Below are 19,911 nucleotides of genomic sequence, written 5' to 3'. Positions count from 1 at the left end.
GGAGACATTAAAACTTAAATTTGTGTAGGAAGTGGGATAATGCTGTTTTAGGAGTAAAGAATAGGCTTTAATCCTTCAAAAAATTGAACAATAGGATAAACAGTGAATTGTCATACTTAGTGATAGAGTTTAAAAGCCCTTGTGGAAAATTATAATATTTAGAATATTATAATATTTAGAATAATAAATACTACTAATATATTTAGTATAGTTAGAATAAAAGTAGTGAATAAAAGTTTTAAAGTAATGGGTGCTCAGTGCAGTGGCTCATGCCTGTAATCGTAGCTACTTAGGAGGCTGGGATCCGAGGATTGCAGTTTGAAGTCAACCCGGGTAGGAAAGTCAGTAAGACTCTTTATCCACAATTAACTACCACAAAGCCAGAGGTGGAGCTATGGCTCAAGTGGTAGAGTCCTAGCCTTGAGCATAAAAGCTCAAGGACAGTGCCTAGGCCCTGAGTTCAAGCCCCAGGATTGGTACCAAAAAAAAAAAGTAATGGGAAGTATGAGTGTTTTTTTTTTTTGTTTTTTGTTTTTTTAACATGACATAGTATTCTTATAGGTAGTTGCAAGTCATTCCTTTCTTATTTTTAGTGTCCCAGTTTTGTTCAAGAGTCTACTCTCAGGCATATATCCTGACTAGGCAAAGCTAGTTGTGGTAATCCTGTTGTACTTGTCAATCATTGATTTTACAAGGGATGGCTGATTCAAACTTGACTGGTTAGATCTACGGATTATATGGGAAGAACTTTTTCATTAGCCATGTATTCATTGACAGTAAAGGGTTATATTATGGAATTTTCATATGTATGTACTTGATCATATTTGCCCCCTTGGCTCTTATCTCCCCTCCTTCCATTTTTCTTTCTCCTTTCACATCCCAACCCGTCCCCTTTTACTCTACACATTCTTTTCTTTCTTAGATTCCACATATTAGAAAAAAAACCATGCAGAAATTTACCTTTGTGAAACTGGCTTATTTTTCCTAAATGATGATTTTCAACCAATTTAATCTATTTTCTTGCAAATGATAAAATGTCAATTCTTCCTTATGACTAAACTCCATTGTTTGCTTTTTTAAAAAAAAAATCCATTTGTTAGGTAATAGGCACAAAAGCTGATTGTGATTGCACAACCTAACTATTGTGAATAGGGCAGTGATATGTGTATGTAGTTTTGCAGTAAGCTGACTTTGATTGTTTTGACTACATACCAAGAAGTTACATAGCTAGAGCATATGATAGTTCTATTTTTAATTCTTTGAAGAACTTCCATGCTGATTGCCAAAGTAGCTGAAGTAATTTATATTTCCATCAATACTATCAAAGGGTAGTGCTCTCTGCTTCCCATCTTCTTAACTTTAGCCATTCTGACTAGGGTGAAATGGAATCTCAATGTGGTTTTAATTTATATTTCTCTCATAGCTAAAGGTATTGCAGTTTTAAAGTGTATCTATTGGTCATGTGTACCTCTTCATTTAAAAAGTGTTTTTGTTTTGTTTATTTGCTAATTTATTGATTGGATTATTTACTCTTTTGATGTTTTTATAAGTTCTTTATATATTCTGGACATCAATTCCTTGTCAAGTATAAAGTTGGCAAAGATTTTTTTTAAGGGTTTTTGATCCATTGTGAGTTGGTGTAGATTCAGTCTTTTACATGTGGATATCTAGTTTTTTCAGTGTCTGTTAAGAATTAGGTCACTGTAGCTGCATGTGCTTATTGCTGGGTCTTGTATTCTTTTCCTTTTGTCTACATGTTTGCTTTTGTTCTAATTGACCATGCTGTTTTTGTTACCTGGCTCTGTGGTGTAGTTTGAAGTCTGGCAATGTGATATCTCGGTGTTGTTTTTGTTCAGGATTGCTTTGACTGAGGATCTTTTGTATTTCCTTGGGAGGACTTATTTTCTATCTATCTTTTTTGATGATAATTGGGTTTGAACTCAGGACCTCAGCACTCTGTATTTCCTAGTCAAACTCTACCATTTGAACCTTTTTGTTTTAGTTTGGCTTTGAGATTAGGTTTATTCTTCCCTGGCTGCTAATGACTTCTGCCTTCTTATATCTGTTTGCCTCATGAGTATTACTATGTATTACTATGCCTGATTCTGCTTTTTCTGTTTATTTAAGAATGTCATTAAAATTTTGATGAGAATTGCACTGTATCTGTTCATCCCTTTTGGTAATATGAGCATTTCCACAGTACTAGCTTTGTTCACTGGTAAACATGGGGTGGGGAGAGGGTGTCTTTATGTCTTCTAGTATTTTCTACAATTTCTTTCTTTAGTGCATTATAGTTTCCTTGTAGAGGTCTTCAACAACAGGTACTCTGCCTGTGTAGAAATGCAACATCAGATGTGTTTCTAAAGATTTCTATAACACAGAGATTGTATGAAGAGATCTTATCAAAGCAGTCTGAGCTGGAGGCATAGGTACAGAGTGATGATGAATGCCTTGGCCACTGTGGTCTGAGTTCTAGATCCCTGCCTTCTACCTGTATTCACACCCAGCTTATCTCACTCTTCTTACAAAGATTTGACCTCTCTTCCCAGCAGGATATCCCATTGCTTCCTATTGCAGCCTGAATCACAGTTCTCACTACTTATAGCTGTGTCCCTGAATCTGTGTTCAAATCAGTTTCCTGAGCTGATTCTTGGGTTTCTGCCAAAATTCAGGCACTTCTGCTTCCCCTGGCCAAAAAGTTTGCCTGTAAAGTGATTTTCCACATTACTATTGAGCAAACTTAACTATGGGGGCCCTTTCTCTACTGTGTGCTTGTTGTGCAGATTGCTTGTTATCCACATTGCAGAGTGCCAATTTGTGTGCTGGAGAGTTCACCCAGGCTTTTCTTTTCTGCTTAAAGTCCAAGAGTGATGCTGTGGGTTGCTGCTGCCTCCTCCTCCTGCTCTTCTTCCTCCTCCTCCTCCTCCTCCACCTCTTCTTCTTCCTCCTCCTTCTCCCTCTTCCCTCCTCTTTCCTCTCTCTTCCTTTCTTCTTCCTTTTTTCTTCCTTCTTCATTTTGCCTGCTGCCCAATGTTAGGGCCCATTGTTTCCTTTACAAATTAAAAGCTTAATATTTCCGTATTACATGTGCTTTGTTTACTGTTAACTGTTTATTATCATACTCCTGCCTTTCCAAGCCACCCCATTCTCCAACAGGAAAGTTCTGGATGTCTCTACTTGTGTCAGTATCTTTCTTCAAATGATTAAGACTGGAAGAGATGAACAGTTATTCCTTTGCAGATAATTATGCATATTTTTTTGCAGATAATTATGCATAACTGGAATTAAGGTGATGCTATGAAAAATACTAGCCTGAGGACAAAAGATGACATGCTAATATAACAAAAATAGAAAGATTAAAAGATATTTTTTTGTTGTTGTTGTTGGCTGTGGGGCTTGAACTCTGGGCCTGGGTGCTGTCCCTCAGCTCTTCAGCTCAAGGCGAGCACTCTACCTTTTGGTCTACAGTGCCACTTCCAGTTTTCTGGTGGTTAATTGGAGATAAGAGTCTCATGGACTTTCCTGCCTGGGCTGGCTTTGAACCCTGATCCTCAGGTCTCAGCCTCCTGAGTAGCTAGGATTATAGGCATGAGCCACCAGTGCCCAGCTTAAAAGAGATTTTTTTTTTTTTTTTTTTTTTTTGGGTCCGGTTGTGGGGCCTGAACTCTGGGCCTGGGCGCTGTCCCTCAGCTCTTCAGCTCAAGGCTAGCACTCTACCACTTGAGCCATAGCGCCACTTCCGGCTTTTTTTTTTCTTTTTGCTTATATGGTGCTGGGGAATCGAACCCAGGGCCTCATGCATTGCAAGGCAAGCGCTCTACCACTGAGCCACCTTCCCAGCCCCGAGATTTTTTTTTTACTATTGCATCAAATAATTATGTTAAAAAACTTTTTGTCTATTGTGAAATTTCTTTTAAAAGTCATTTTGAATTGCTTTTCTCATGTGTATCCAGCATTTCATAATCAATACACCTTTGAAAAGTGGTGATATTTAAGTAGAGATCTGAAATATAAGAATAAGCCAAAGAAATCAGTTGTGGTAGAAGATTAAAGCAAGAACAAAAGCCTTACAGTGAGTTAGAACTTGGCATATTCTAGAAACTGGCAGCAGGCTTGAATATTTGGTTTTTATGAGCAAGGGAAAATTAATATTAGTATTTATAAATTATTTTATAGTGCTATAAATTACTTTTACACATATTGTCCTATGATCTTCACAATTATGTGAGTTTGTATGACTATTATTCTTATTTATAGTTTGGTAAGCTGTTGATAGGTTTTATAGCTCATGATTAAGATGAATGTTTTACTCTTTCTACTGCATCCTGGTGCCAGTCAAATAATACATGTGTGCAAGAGTATATGCGTATGCATAGTTTACATAGAATAAGAGAAAACAATAAATATATACATTTCATTTGAATATATTGATAGTACCACTTTTTAGCATTATTAATTTATTCAGGGCTGAAAGGTATAGATGGCAAGGCCAGATTTTTAAGTTCATTTGAATAATATAAGTAAATTGCATCAGTAAACACAATGTGATGTGTTATTATGTGTAACTATTAAGGTAAATGAGATACTTCTGATAGAAATCTCATAAATGTGATTAAGTGTTTGTACCTTATAACTAGGAAGCTTAATTTATAAGATAATTAGCTTGTTTCTGTGAACTAATAAAGTATTTTGTACTCATGTATTCAGGATGTGTAGCATGTATGTGTACTATGAGCATGTTGATAAGAAATGAAAGTTGATAGATGACTAAGGGATGAAAACTGAATTTTATAATTTTGGAAGGGGTTTTTATGAAAATTTCCTTCTATTCTCTCCCTTCACCTTCCACATTTTTAGTTGTGTCAACAAGTGCTTTTATATAGGTTAGAAATTGATTTCAACTAGTCTTTTCTTACCTTTTTTGTATTAATAAATACTTAATTTTATAAATTTGTTTTTTATAAGGAGGCTGAGCACAAAGAAAGAGTTGAATATATTTTTGTAATAGTACTTACCTTTAAAATGAATTGAGATCAAAGGAGTATTTGAATGACATAGTCCTTTGTACATATCTCTTGATCTTTGATTCCTTTTGTATGTCTTTTGTTTTTAATTTTTTATTTGTTTTGTGCCTGTACGAGGACTTGAATTCAAGTCCTGGGCACTGACTCTTAGATTTTTGCTCTAGGCTCGTGCTCTACCACTTAAGCCAGCTCCAATTCAGGTATTTTGATAGTTAATTGGAGATCAAGGTTCTAGGGGATGCCATTCTGGGGGATGGAGAGGTAACCTTACATCTTAATGGTTCTGCTTCTTTCCACAACTATGCTAGGAACCAAGCCTTTCACACACAGGCCTTTGGGGACACTTATCCAAACCATAGCAACAGACAGGCTGCAGGCCGGGAAATGTTTGAAAACCATGTATCTTAGAAAAGACTTATACTAAGATATATAATTTTTTTTAATTCTCAAAAATAAGAAAACAAACTATCGATATAAATAGTTCATTTAAAAAGATCAGCCAGGGATTTGTGGCTCTTGCCTGTAATCTTAGCTGAAGAGGCTGAGATCCGATCCGTTAGATTTTTTTTTTTTTATTCAGGTAAGGGGTAGGTTTATTCATCGTTCCTGCTGGCACCAGGCCATCTTGGTCCTCCACGCAGTGGAGAAAGGCCTGGGAAAGAGAGCTGGGAGAGCTGGGAAAGAGAGAGAGAGCTGGGAAAGAGAGAGAGCTGGGAATGAGAGAGAGAGAGAGAGGGAGAGAGAGAGAGAGAGAAAGAGAGAGCGCTGGGGAAGAGCTGGGAAAGAGCTGGGAAAGAGAGGTGGGAAAGAGAGAGCTGGGAAAGAAAGAAAAGAGCTAGAAAAGAGCTAGAAAAAAGAGCCAGATCTGTGAGATTTTTATTTCCAAATAACCACCAAAAAGCTGGGAGTTAGAGCAATGGCTCCAAATGGAAGAGCACTATCATCAAGCTAAAAAAGCTTAGGGACAGCAGCCAGGCCCTGAATTCAAGCCCTGGGACTGGCAACCTCCTCCCCCCTACAAAACCCCCAAAAAACAAAACCGTAAAGGTCTTAGGTATTACTAGACATGATCAATGAGATATATGGAGAACAGAGAAACACATAAAAAGACGCTTTATGTCATTTGTTTTTAGACAAATGGTTGTATTATTAAACTATTAGAATTTCCTTTGAAAAAGCTGACAATATGAAGAACTGAGATAGATTCTAGAAGAGTAGGAATTGTCTTCATTGCTGATGACAATTCATAATTGTGTAGCCACTTTGGAATACAGTTTATTTTTTATAAACATCTTATAAACATTATAAACATCCCCCTAATAGGTATTGATCCAAGTTAATTGAAAATGTACATTCATATAAACTTTTTATTTTTAGATATATTTTTGTAGAGTGTGCACATTGCTTGAACTCAGGAATTGATGCTCTTGCTTGGCTTTTTTTTTTGTCGGTTTTGGGGGCTGAACTCTGGGCCTGGGCTCTGACCCTCAGCTCTTCAGCTCAAGGCGAGCACTCTACTGCTTGAGCCACAGCGCCACTTCTGGCTATTTTCTGCTTATGTGGTGCTGAGGAATCCAACCTAGGGCCTCATGCATGCAAGGCAAGCCCTCTACCACTGAGCCACCTACCTTCCCAACCCTTGCTTGGCTTTTTCATGCAGGCTGTTGCTTTATCACTTGAACACAACTCCATTTCCAATGTGTTTGTTGTTAATTTTTGTTTTTTTTTGTGCCTGTATTGGGGCTTGAACTCAGAGACTGGGCACTGTATGTTTCTATGTATATTTTAAGATACAGAATGACATTAATAACTCTATTTTACTTAAATTAGTACTTATGTCTACATTCATATTTGCTACATACTACTATGATATATACTTACTCTGTATGTCATATCTGGCATAGAAATAAGTCATAATACAATAAATTTATCTGATTTGGGGAAGGTAAGGGGAATCACAGAAACAATAGGATAAAGGATGAACCAATGCAACAGCAACACTCACTAGACACTATGTTAGAAATGAACTTTACAGCTTGGGCAGGGAGGGGAGTTGGGGGGTTGAGGGAAAGGGGGAGAAAATGAGGGAAGGGGTAACATTGTTTGACAAGAAATGTACTCATTACCTTACTTATGTAACTAATCCCTCTGTGTATCACCTTTGCAATAAAATAAAATTTAAAAAAGAAAAATACAGTGAAAAAATCTCATAATATTATGATATAAGACTTACTTTGCCTGTCATATATGGCACCTGTCATTCCCTCACTCACTGAGCCACTTATTCATAGTTTTCATTAGTATCTATTAACTGCTCAGTGAACAAATTTGTACTCATTAGTACAAATTATATTTATACTTTAGAAGTCATAGTTCAAAGAATAATCCAAGTAAGCAGACATTTACTGTGATGATAGATAAGGAAAAGAATCTCATACTTGTTCTTTAAATTATTTTAAGAAAAACACCATAGGAAGTTACCCAATGTTCAGTTTTGACTCAGTTTTGATCCCATTTAAAAAATGTATTGGCTAAAAACAGTAAAATTTTGGGAAATCTCTCCAAAACCAGAATTAAAATGACTCTGTTAATTAGGAAAGTGGCCATATTTGTTCCTATTATACTTTTCTCAGCTTTTGCAACTTCCATTATTTTAATATTGGTGTGTAATAGAGCAAAAATCCAAGTACTTATATAATAAAATTTATATTTCTGCAAACTTTTTTTTGTTGTTAGTTGTGGGGGCTGAACTTTGGGCACTGTCCCTCAACTCTTCAGCTCAAGGCTAGCGCTCTACCATTTGAGCCACAGTGCCCCTTCTGGCTCTTTTCTGCTTATGTGGTGCTGAGGAATGGAACCCAGGGCCTCGTGCATACAAGGCAAGCACTGTACCACTGAGCCACCTTCCCAGCCCTATTTCTGCAAACTTTTGTTACTACTCAAGTTATATGTTTTTGGCTTTGAGTGCTAATACTGTTATAGTTCCAAATAAAACATTTCAGAACATTTATTAATCTTTGCGATTCATGTTCTGTTTTAGAAAAACATCTTTTGTTTGTTTATCTTAGTTGTTATTTTTGCTAGGAAGGAAAACATAAAATTAGTTATCTTACAGATATCTTAATATCCTAGAATAAAATAGCATATATATTGGTGTAGTATATGGTATGATAGAATTTTTCAACACTATGTATCTTGTCATAATAAGATATGAGCCTTAATGTTTGTGTTTGATGTGTTATGTATATTTAAAGCTTTTACTTTTTAATTGTTTATTCAATTATATTATCTTCAAGGAAGTTTGATTTGTCTTCAGTATAGATTGAATCACACACTACTTAATCCTGTGTCTAAATCATAGCTTTTCTGTGCTTATAATAATTTTGGAGTTTCTGCCAAAATTCAGGGACTTCTGTTCCCTCTGACCAAAAAGGCATGCCTGTAAGCCCTTTTATATAGTGGTATTCCACTACACTATTGAGCAAGCAAAGAAAGTTTGGGGAGGGCAGAGAAGAGGGGACCGTGAGCTTTTGACTGTTAGCTGGTCAACACTCCCTATGTTTCAATATGTGCTGTCTTGGATATCCTAAATATTTAAATACATTTCTTACTCTTTTCACAGCATGTAGAACCCATGGAACAAAGAACAGTTAAAGCTTCATACTTAAATCTCCAGGAAGATCTTTGAAAGATCCACACAGGATCACCGGATCACCGGAGAGACTAATGTGAGGAAGCATCATGTGTTGAAGAAACAGAAGTCTTACCTGATCATGTGTTGAAGAAACAGAAGTCTTACCTGTATACTGACTAGAAACAAAGTTACAATGTTTTCAATTCTTTGAGCTCCAGGAAGCCAGGAGATTGAGTTGAAAGTCTGAAAATGCGGCCATGGACTGGTTCCTGGCGTTGGATTATGCTCATTCTTTTTGCATGGGGGACCTTGTTATTTTATATAGGTGGTCATTTGGTTCGAGATAATGACCACCCTGACCACTCTAGCCGAGAACTGTCCAAGATTTTGGCAAAGCTTGAACGCTTAAAACAACAGAATGAAGATTTGAGGCGGATGGCTGAATCCCTCCGGTAGGTTCGAAACTATTGAAGGAAGAATGATAACGTATTGTACTTTTTTTTTTTCAGGGATAAAAAAGTTCTTTGAGTGCTTGCTTCAGCATCACATATACTAAAATTTGAATAATATAAGATGAGCATGGCCCCTGTGCTGGGATGGCATGAAAATTCATGACATGTTTCACGTTTGTTTGTTTTTTAAGTTCATTGATCTGGGCGCTGGTGGCTCACACCTGTAATCCCAGTTACTCAGGTGGCTGAGATCTGAGGATCACAGTTTATTTATTTATTTATTTGTTTATTTTTGGTCGGTCATGGGGCTTGAACTCTGGGCCTGAGTGCTGTCCCTCAGCTCTTCAGCTCAAGGCGAGTGCTCTACCACTTGAGCTACAGCGCCACTTCCGGTTTTCTGGTGGTTTATTGGAGATAGATAGGAGTCTCACGGTCTCTCCTGCCCGGGCTGGCTTTGAACCGCGATCCTCAGATCTCAGCCTCCTGAGTAGCTAGGATTACAGGCGTGAGCCACCAGCGCCCAGCTGAGGATCACAGTTTAAAGCCAGCCCAGGCAGGAAAGTCCATGAGACTCTCATCTCCAATTAACTACCAGAAAACCTGAAGTAGCACTTTGGCTCAAATGGTAGAGCACTAGCCTTGAGCTGAAGAGCTGAGGCACAGCGCCCAGGCCCAGAGTTCAAGCCCCACGACCGACAAAAGAAAAAAGTTCATTGTTTTATTTTTTCAGTTTAACTATTGAAGTATTCTTAATAATTTCTAAAAATTGATGTGTTGGCAGAAATTTAAATATTGTGGTAGGATTTTTCTTTTAATCATTGATAACCTCTATATACTCTAGTGAATGTTTTCAGAGTAGCAAATCTTATTTTGCATATGAATCTTAATAAGGAAACAGTACCTTCTAACCTATGTACTTGTATTTAATTGATAATTTTGATATATTAATCCAGAAATTATATGGGTTAAAGTAGCACATAGTAAAAATTCTTTTTATACGGACTATAACAAACACAAGTTTTGGAAAATTGAGTTAGTCTGACACTATCCCTCCCTCTTTCCCTCCCTCCCTCCCCCTTCCTTCCTTCCTTCCTTCCTTCCTTCCTTCCTTCCTTCCTTCCTTCCTTCCTTCCTTCCTTCCTTCCTTCCTTCCTACTTCCTTCCTTCCTTCCTTCCTTCGTTCTTTTCTTTTTCTCTCTTTTTCTCCTCTCTCTCTCCCTCCCTCCCTCCCTCCCTTCTTTCTTTGGGGGTGTGTGTTGAGGTATGTGTGTCAGTTGTGGGGCTTGAACTCAGGGCCTGGGCTCAAAGCTAGAGCTCTATCACGTTAAGCCATAGTTCGATTTCCTGATGATACCTTCTTAAAGTGAAGAAAAGTTTATTGTTAAAATACCTGGATCTGGAATGTGTAGAATTATTATCATTGTTACCTCTAGTATACAAAAGATGTGACATGTATTTTGGTTTGAAAAAAAGTTTCCTAGTTTCATAGAAAAAATAAACGTGATGTTACATAGATGATTTCTCTGTGTTTCAAAGTTAAGTTTGTCTAAAACTTGTAATTCTTCTACATGTGAGGATAATCTTATATATAGTACTTGCTTTCTCAAAAAAAAAAAAAGAGCCTAGAAATGAAGATTTGAGAGTTGTTATGATGATGGTAATAATTGACTCAAAGGTAAGTGGTATAGAGGAAAAGCTAAAAGTTCATGGTTTTATAAGAAACATTTACAAATGAAAAGTACAAACATCCAGTTGTGCAAATAATGCTAAGAATATTTGGGTAAATAGTGGGAGAGAGCCATGTTATGGAGACTGAAGAAAGAAAATAACTAGGTGCTCGTGGCTCATGCCTGTAATCTTAGCCACTCAGAAGGCTAAGAGCTGAGGATCAAGGTTTGAAGCCAGCCCTGGCAGAAAAGTGGGACTCTTATCTCCAATTAACCACTTAAGAACTGGAAGTGATGCTGTGGCTCAAGTGGTAGAGCCCTAGTCTTGAGCACAAAGGGGCTCAGGGACAGTGCTCCACAACCAACACCCCCCCAAAAAATAGTTGGCAGTGTTTTACTCTATACCCTTGAGCTATAGAGGCTGCCTGCAGTTCTCCCATTTTATTCTTTTATTCCTCTACCTCATTGGATTTCATTCTTTCTTTAGAATATAGATATTTCCTTTTTTCTCTAGTTCTGAGGCCTTTTTCTTTGTAATATTTTAATTAATAATCTTTTTCTTTGGGTTGACTTCTCTTTTTTAATTTAATTGTTACTATAAGAGTGTTGTACAGAGGGGCTACCATTTCACAATTCAGGTAAGGTGTACGTTTCTCTTTTGTACAATGTTACCCCTGCCTTCACTTTTCTCCAGTTTCTCCCTCCTGTCCTTGCTAATTGGTGATATTTTTAGTCATACTCAGGTTAAGAGTTTTATAAAAGTGAATGAAACTTCATCCCTGTCATGTTATAGTACTAGTAGTGTGAGTCATCAGTGTACAAAGTGGGACATAAAACTTCAGGAAGTGTCTATCATTTTATTGGGGAATAATCAGAATAGATCATAGAATAGGCAATCTTTCAACAAAGCTTTATATTCACTCATTCTTTATGAGAAGCAAAGATTGGTAATTTAAGGATTAATAATGATGGCTATCATTTATTGGGAGTTTTTTTTTTTTTTTTTTTTTTTTTCCAGTTAAGGGGTAGGTTTATTCAGTAGACCTGCTGGGACCAGGCTTGGTTGGCACTCCACGCAGCTGGCAAAAGACCTGGGAAAGAGGTGGGAAAGAGCTGAGAGAGAGCTAGAAAAGAGAAGAGAGAGCTGGGAAAGAGAGAGAAAAGAGCTAGAAAAGAGAAGAGAGAGCTAGAAAAGAGAGCCTCTGGGCCTGGGCTAGGCCTTATCTAGGGAATGGGTGGAGAAAGGTGTGGCCACATCAAATTCAGATGTGACCTGTGTGCATGCAGATGTGACCTCTTCCAGGTATGCCAGTTGCCTAGGTAACGCAGGTACTGGGTGGAGACTTTGCTGCGAGGAGGGTGGAGTCTGCTCGCCATCCTGGAGCGTACCTTACATTCCAGCCTTTTGATAATTATGAAAAAGGGCGAAGATTCTCTCTGGCTACTTCCTGCTGACAAGGGGCCTCGACAATAGGGGTAAAAGGCTGGAATTTGGTCCCCTCTATTGGGAGTTTTTTATGTGCAGGAACTTGCCAAGAATTTTGCATGGATTATAAGATACTAGTACCATTTTCATAACCATTTTACAGATAAGAATCATAGGGATGTTAAGTAGTTTGATATGCTCAAAGTCACACTTTTCACAAATGGTAAAACTTTCTTTGAATTACATTAAAATGGCTCCACAGTTTGGGCTCTGATGAGCTATATTGTCTCCATAAGCAGAAAAGAGAGAAATTAATGACCAAAAAAAAAAATCTCAGATATAAGTTTCAGAAAATTATGAAGAATAGCTGCTGCTCAAGTTAATTTTGCCATTTGTTTTGTTAAAATCTTGTTCTACATCATGGGAATTTTGCTCCTCAGAAAAAGATGTTGCATTAAACTTAATTTAGGCTCATAAATGAAGATTTCCCCCCCTTTTATATCATCTTCAATACTGATACTTCCATTTGTTTATTTCTTTTTTTTTTCCATTTGTTTATTTCTAATTGCGAGGCATGTAGTTTTTATTGCATGGAAAGCTTGTCTTATGTGGGTTGGCCCCCTAGAAAGTAATCATTGGGCCAGGTACTGTAATCCTATACATGCCTGTAATCCTAGCTACTCAGGAAGCCAAGATCTGAGGATTGCCGTTCAAAGCCAACCTGGCAGGAAAGTCCCTGAGACTCTTTTCTCCAATTAACTACCAGAAAACTGCAAGTGGCTCTGTTGCTCAGGTGGTAAAGTGCTATCCTTGAACAAAAAATACTCAGGGACAGTGCCCAGGCCCTGAGTTCAAGCCCCGCACTGACAAAAAAAAAAAAAAGAAAAAGAAAATAATCATTGGATCTCTTAAATCATGTTCTTTGCATTTAAAAAAATTAACTTAGTTTTTTTCTAGACTTCAAAAGGTTGTATAACAAAGGAGTTACAATTTAATGTGTCCATGTAAGTGTTCTGTGCTTCCTGTTCAGTCTCCCCTTTCATCATTTTCCATCTGTTCCCTTTCCCCAGACTCATTTTAAATTTCCCACTTGTATTTTTTATATATTGAAATTAAATTCCCAGATACTATAATTAAATGTAGAGTCAGCTTTTCAGAGCTGAAGTACTTAGCATCATCAAGTCATACTGTGATGTCATATAACTACAATATAAAAACAGAGCCTAAACTTGATTCATTATGTGTGTGTGTATGTGCATATTATTTCAGTAAAATAAATAAATGGTTGGTTACTTTCTCACTTTAGGGAAGAAAAACTTATTAGGCTGTCCCACAGACTATTGGGGAGAATTGTGTTTCTTTTAGTAGGATTTCATTTTATAGTGAGAACATGGATGAGAGAGTGAGTGATAGAGGTACTACTGGCATTGGGACATTGTTTCCATAGTGTAATTCAGCTAATATATTGTATTCAAGTGTTTGTATGTGTTTTCTTAAAAGAAATTGTTTTTATAACTCAAAAAATAAACATTAATTCAGTAAATGTAATACTGGATAATTTCTTTGAAATAAGGAGGTAGACTGGAGTTGGAGAGCAACATAGAAACCTGAAATTACTCAAGATAATTTTGAAGCAGTTAACCTTTCAGTTAGAATTTGTTGTTTTTTTTTAAAGACTGTTACATATTTAGAAAAACAATTTAGAAATCATTTCTTTGAAGGATGCAATTGTACAAGCAAGCATTATCTGGTAAGGAGAGTAATATGGGTGTGTATGTATATGTATGTATATGTATATGTTAGTCTGATTTCCTCATTTTCATACAGTAAAGTTTATGAATTTTGGCAAATGTTTACATTCTTGTAATCACCACAACCAAGCATTCTACCACTTCCCAGAATTAGGTTGTAGTCTTTTGTAGTCAAATTCTGTTCCTACGTACTAACTGTGGAACTGGCTGATAGGTTTGCCTTCCTGTATTTTTTCCTGTGTTAGAACACTGTATAGGGAGTGGAGAACCTTAGGAGTGGCAGAACCTTAAATGAAAACGCTAAGGTGGAATGTGAAGCCCTGAATTCAAGCCTTTCTACTGTTGCATGTGCACGTGCGCAAGCGCGCGCGCACACACACACACACACACACACATACACGTGCACACACACATATACCCGCACAAATTAATAAAAACAGAAGAAAATAAATGGAATGTCATATAAATGAAATCATGCAATATGTATCCTTTTGAAATCATGAAGTATGCATTCTTCATTTAGCTTAAGGAATTTGAGATTCCTCAGTATTACTGTGCATGTGAGCAGTTTATTCTTTTTAACTGCCTGGTAGAATTTTCATTCCTTTTTAATGTATGTTGAGTAGTATTCCATTGTATACATATATCATCTTTTTTAAAATTTTGTTTTAAAAATTAATCACCAGTTGAAAGAGATTGAATCATTTCCGTTTTTGACAGTTAAAAGTAAAGGCACTATTCATTTTTGCCCTGTAAGTTTTTGTGCAAACTTAAGTTTTCATTTTTTCTTGGCTAGATCCTTAGGGATTGTATTGCTGCTTAATATGATAAGTACATGTTGAACTTCATAGAAGTTACTCAAATGTTTTGCACAGTATCTGTACCATTTTGAAATTCCCATCAATAAAGTTTAATGTTTTCCTCTTTCTCTTGTCCTTGCTAGTGCTTGCCATTGTCAATTATTTTTATGTTAACCTTCAGTAACACAAAAATAATGTTATTATAAATATCAGGTTATTTATAAACACTAAAGGTAGTATTTTTCCAAGGTTCCTATTTCCGTAATAAATGATGCTGAACTTTTTCCCATGTATTTGTCATTTATATGTCTTTAGTGATGTTTCTTCAAATCTCTTGCTTATTTTTAAAAGTTGAGTTGCTTTGCAGTTTTAAAAATATTTTTTAAATCTGATATAAAACAAAATTATATGTATCTAACACATTGCATATATTATAAATATATACATACCTACATTATAATATTTTATGTGTATATATATATTTGCATATCAGGCATAGCTCAGTGGTAGAGCGCCTGCCTAGCAAGCTTGGAGCCCTGAGTTCAAATCCCATATATGATACATATAATACACATACTATTTTATATATATATAAAACGTATAATATACAAACTATGTTTTAAATGTATAATATACATACTATGTTATATATATATAAATGTATGCACATACCTACATATAATATAGAATGAAAACACTGTTTTCAAACAACAATCATTTATTTGCTGTTTTATTATATTTTAAATCTTTATTTACTCTTGATTTTTCAATTGGGATAGCCTCAGGCTTTCTATTTATTCGTGCTGTCAAATCACTGTGGTCATGTACTCATCTGATGTAGCTGAGCAGTCCAAAATGACTTTGCTTACATGTTTGGTGGTTAGTTGGAAACATCAGCTGGTTGCTTTCATATTCTCTTTCTACCAAGATAGTCCAGGTTTCTTCTACAGTAGTGTTCCAAGCAAGAAGAAGAAGGACAAGGCCTCTTGTTCTTGGGAACAGCCAAAGAGCAAATGTGTCATTGTTGCCTCTTGAGGCTGTGAGCATCAACTGTATAGACAATAGGGAATGGTGGTTTTTTTGTAGAGGAAGGACATGAGGAAAATGGTTGAGGGAGATTTATATTTTCCTATGGACTTCGAAAAGTTTTTGTCTGGAGTTGTAGTCTCATACAATATTAATCTGGACATGAAATAAAGCATACTTACATTAATATTAATGATTGAATCTACTGGCTTTGGAAGTACATGCTTAAATTTAGCTTTACTCAGGCACTATATTCTTACTTTCTAACTGCTAGCACCTTAGGTACACATGTAATAGGCTTTTTTAAAAAAATCACTAAGAAATAATCACTTGGTCCTTTTATCCATCATGTTTATCTTATCTCAATTCTTAGTAAAGTTAAGTTGCTATCAGCTCCTAGAAATTTTCAATAAATTGTTTCTATTGTATGTCATTTTCCAGTTTTATTGATTTCTATTCTTAATTTGATAATTTCCTATCTTATGCTCTCTGATTTTGCTGTTCTAAGCTTTTTTTCATAAAGAAGTTTAATCATTGACTTTTAAAATGGCTTATTTGATAGAATATGTTGAATATTCCTTATCTGAATGCTTGGTACTAGAAAGTATTTCAAATTTTTAAAAAATATATTTTGTCAACGTTATCAGAAGAGTACCCCTTATATAAGAATGTGAAATCTGAAGTGCTCCAAAATTGGAAACTTTGAAAAAATAAATTAATTTTTTATCATCTTTAAATAGTTGTACAAAGGGATTTCAATTCAATATGTTGATTTATGTGTGTAGTGCATTTGAACTCATGATCTTATGCTTGCTACGAGCTCTACCATGGGGCTATATTTCTTAGGGTCTCACTTCCTGTCCAAGTATCTGGACTGCCTTCTTCTTATATTTGTTTGTTTGTGACACTGAGATTTGAACTCAGAGCCTCACACTTGGTAGACAGGCACTCTACTACTGAGCCTTGCTTCCAACTCTATTTTGTGCTGGATGTTTTTGAAATAGGATCTTCCAGCCTGGGCATACACCTGAACTTTGATATACATATTTTAGGCTTCCTGTCATTACTGAGCTGACAAGTGCCTTTCATTATGTTTTCCTGTGGTGAGGAATGTCACGAATTTTTCTGCCTAAGCTGATCTGGAAACATGATTCGACCTGTCTCAACCTCACACATAGCATAGGATGACAAGCACATGCCACTGTGCCCAGCTGTGAATTGAGACCTCCCAAACGCTTTTGCCTGGGCTCACCTCAATCTGTGATCCTCACAATCTAGGATTACAAGTTTGAGTTACTGGTGCCCAGCTTGACCTTTCCAATTTTTACTTCTAACCATAGCTGGATGATAGGCATTTGCCACCACCTGTAGCTTATTTCCATTGAAATGGAGTTTCATGGACATTTTTTTCCTTTATTTTGCCTAGGCTGGCCTGGTCCTATGATCATAGTTCTTGTATGACCTTAGATTTCAGCTTCCCAATATACTGTGCCAAGCTGTTGGTTGAAGATGGTCTTGTGAACTTTACTTGTTTACCTACTTATTTATTACCTGGATTGGCCTGGAACTGCAGTTCTGTTCTCAAGCCTCTCTGTTAGCCAGGATTTAGAGGTGTGAGCCACCAGCAACTGCCTGCTTTTCACTGTCATTCAATTAAAAAGCCTCTACTTTTTGTGTGTTCCAATTGAGCTTGATGTGCTTTCTAAAAGTATCCAATAAAAAATTGGAAAATGAATCTAGAATCTGGGAGTGAAAAGGAGAGAAAGAAGTCAAGAAAGATACTTTGGGGAATTGTCTACATAGAAATTATTGCTACAAAATATATGGAACAAAGTAAAAATTCCTCATTCATTAGATGCTATATAATTTTCCTAAACTCTGGATTTCAAGAGAAGAAAATGAGAATAACATCAGTATGTGTTTATTTGCATAATCAGCAAGAATCTCATATTGTAGGAAAATTCCTTTTCCAACCAGTGGTGCACAGGTTAAGGTGCAGGGAAAACAGTAACTGGTTATGTGGTGTAGAAGAGTATAGTATCACATAAATACTTTTACACTCTTGACAGAACCTTATCAGACAAAGTGCATAGAAAAAGTGTCTTTCAATTGTGTTCATACTTGGGTGATATGAATTTCTGTGTCCTTATTTGGAGAAATGCTAAATAAGAGGTTTGGGACATAAAGTAGGTATATTTATGTCAGTTGTTTCTTGCTGTTCAGTGTGTCCAATCAGAACACTGACATAGTATCATTACCTATTGCCTTTTCATATACCTTAAAAAGTCTTAAGCCAATTCAGCATATAGAAATCGAGGTCTGATGGAAGATAAAAAGGTAAAATCATCTGAGAAATAGTGAACTTAGTGAATTTAGATATTAAAATACAACAATCCATTTTGCTTATAGCCTTTATAATAAATGGATTTTGTAATGCCAGGTCCATCAGTGAACAGACATAGTCAATAGCTTGTAATGCTATCCATAAGATTGCTGCAACTGATAAAAATTTCATGGCACTTTTCTCTGGATTGTTGTGATATATTTCATTGACTAGGTGTTGGGTCACAGTAAGAATAGATGTAAAAAAAGATGTTAGCTTCTCCTTTTACTCCTAGCATATTAATTGTCCTAACAACAGTAGCAGCAAGAACAGCAAGACAATGAAAATGATATGTCTCAATATGTGTTACTGTATATCCAGATGCATTCTAATCTCTGTATGAATATTAACTCATGATCACTTCAACAGACGTATGAATAAATCCTCACATTTTCTCTGTGATACAGAGGAGTATAGTCCTGTGATTTGCTGATGCTTGTCCAAGAGCTGTGATTTTTAGATCTAGAGTTCAGATCCAGGCGCTGTGATTTCAGGGTGCATATTCTTTTTAATGTTTTAAATTTAATTCTTATTATTTTAAGTAATTGTACAAAGGGTTTCAATTCAACATGTCAGTTTTTAAATGCAATGCATCTTAATGCCACCCCTTTCATCATTCTTCCCCTCCATCCGTCCCAAGCTCACCATTCTCTCTCAAGTTACTTGGTTCCATTTATATATATGTACATATATATATATGTATATACATTGATTATTATGCATAATCCACATTCTCAGTCACATTGTTATGATAGCTCTAGAAGTAATGTTTGTGTGGGTCCAGTAGGCCATATCATATGCCATAAAGTATGTTCTCTGAAAGCAAGTCCTCTGCCAGATTCTTTTCCTCTCTGTTTACCACTAAGCATACTCAACAAGGGAGACTATTAGAGGTAAAGAAGGAACACTGCATAATGATAAAGGAGTAAACACTTTAAAGAATGGCATAGCAGTCTTTAACTTGTATGTATTTAGCTGAGTGTCAAGTACATGAGGCAAAAATATGTGAGGCTAGAAGAAACAACTACATTTAGTATTATAGCTAGAAGCTCAGTGCCCCTCTTACAGTAATTGGTAGGTCAAGCAGGCAGAAAATCAGGAAGGACATAGTTGACATGATCTCAGCTACCAATCAACTTGGCATAGCTGACATTTGTAGATTACTGTATCCCTCTACAGCAGAGTACACATTTACTATTGAAAGCCCTTCTATTCTGCTGAACTCTGATATTTGGATCAAGGCATATCTTAAAAACTCCTTTAGATGGTCTTGCCATAATGAATAGATAAATCTGTGTATTTGGAATTGCATGTAGGGAGATTGTGGGCTATAGGAGTTTCTTATAGTGTCAGCTGGAAGGCTGTCTTGAGAAAAATTCCTTTCCCTCTTCGTTACAAGTCTGTTTACCTCAAGAAAGATTGCTCAGTAGAAATCAACTATGTAGAATAAGACCCTGCTTTCTTGCTTTATTCATTGACATTAATAATTTTTAGAGTAAATTAACTCAGTATTTGGAAAACAGTGTAAACTTCTGGAGATAGCCATGTGGGGATGTTTGTGTGTGTCTGTTATTATTGGGTATTGTTATTGCTGCCTTGTACATGGTAAGCAAGTGCGTTGACATTGAGCTATACCTCCAGCTCTGATTTTGAAGAGTAAAGACAGTCAAGTAGACATCTTTTATTTTATAGTTGATAAATCAGGTAGTATAGACCATTAATATTATGTATTATATATTATCTGTCAT

General features: G+C 36.2%; 1 protein-coding gene and 1 non-coding gene across 6 annotated transcripts in view; both read left to right on the top strand.

Annotated features, from left to right (window-relative positions):
- Nucleotides 1–19,911, top strand: part of Fut8 (fucosyltransferase 8) — a 166,961-nt gene that overhangs the window by 48,363 nt on the left and 98,687 nt on the right. For all 5 annotated transcript variants that reach the window (XM_070031754.1, XM_070031759.1, XM_070031761.1 and 2 more), the window contains one exon: nucleotides 8,647–9,110. In XM_070031754.1, coding sequence (XP_069887855.1) covers nucleotides 8,908–9,110 — 203 coding nt within the window. In that variant the 5' untranslated portion in view covers nucleotides 8,647–8,907. The remainder of the gene's footprint in view (nucleotides 1–8,646; nucleotides 9,111–19,911) is intronic.
- On the top strand, nucleotides 9,187–9,289 carry LOC138834924 (U6 spliceosomal RNA). The gene has a single exon (XR_011374299.1). It is a non-coding gene; the product is annotated as a U6 spliceosomal RNA (small nuclear RNA).

This window comes from Dipodomys merriami, unplaced genomic scaffold (assembly GCF_024711535.1).
Source record: "Dipodomys merriami isolate MVZ:Mamm:240054 unplaced genomic scaffold, mDipMer1.0.p SCAF_1, whole genome shotgun sequence".
NCBI lineage: Eukaryota > Metazoa > Chordata > Mammalia > Rodentia > Heteromyidae > Dipodomys > Dipodomys merriami.
This window is presented reverse-complemented; position numbering and strand designations above follow the sequence as displayed.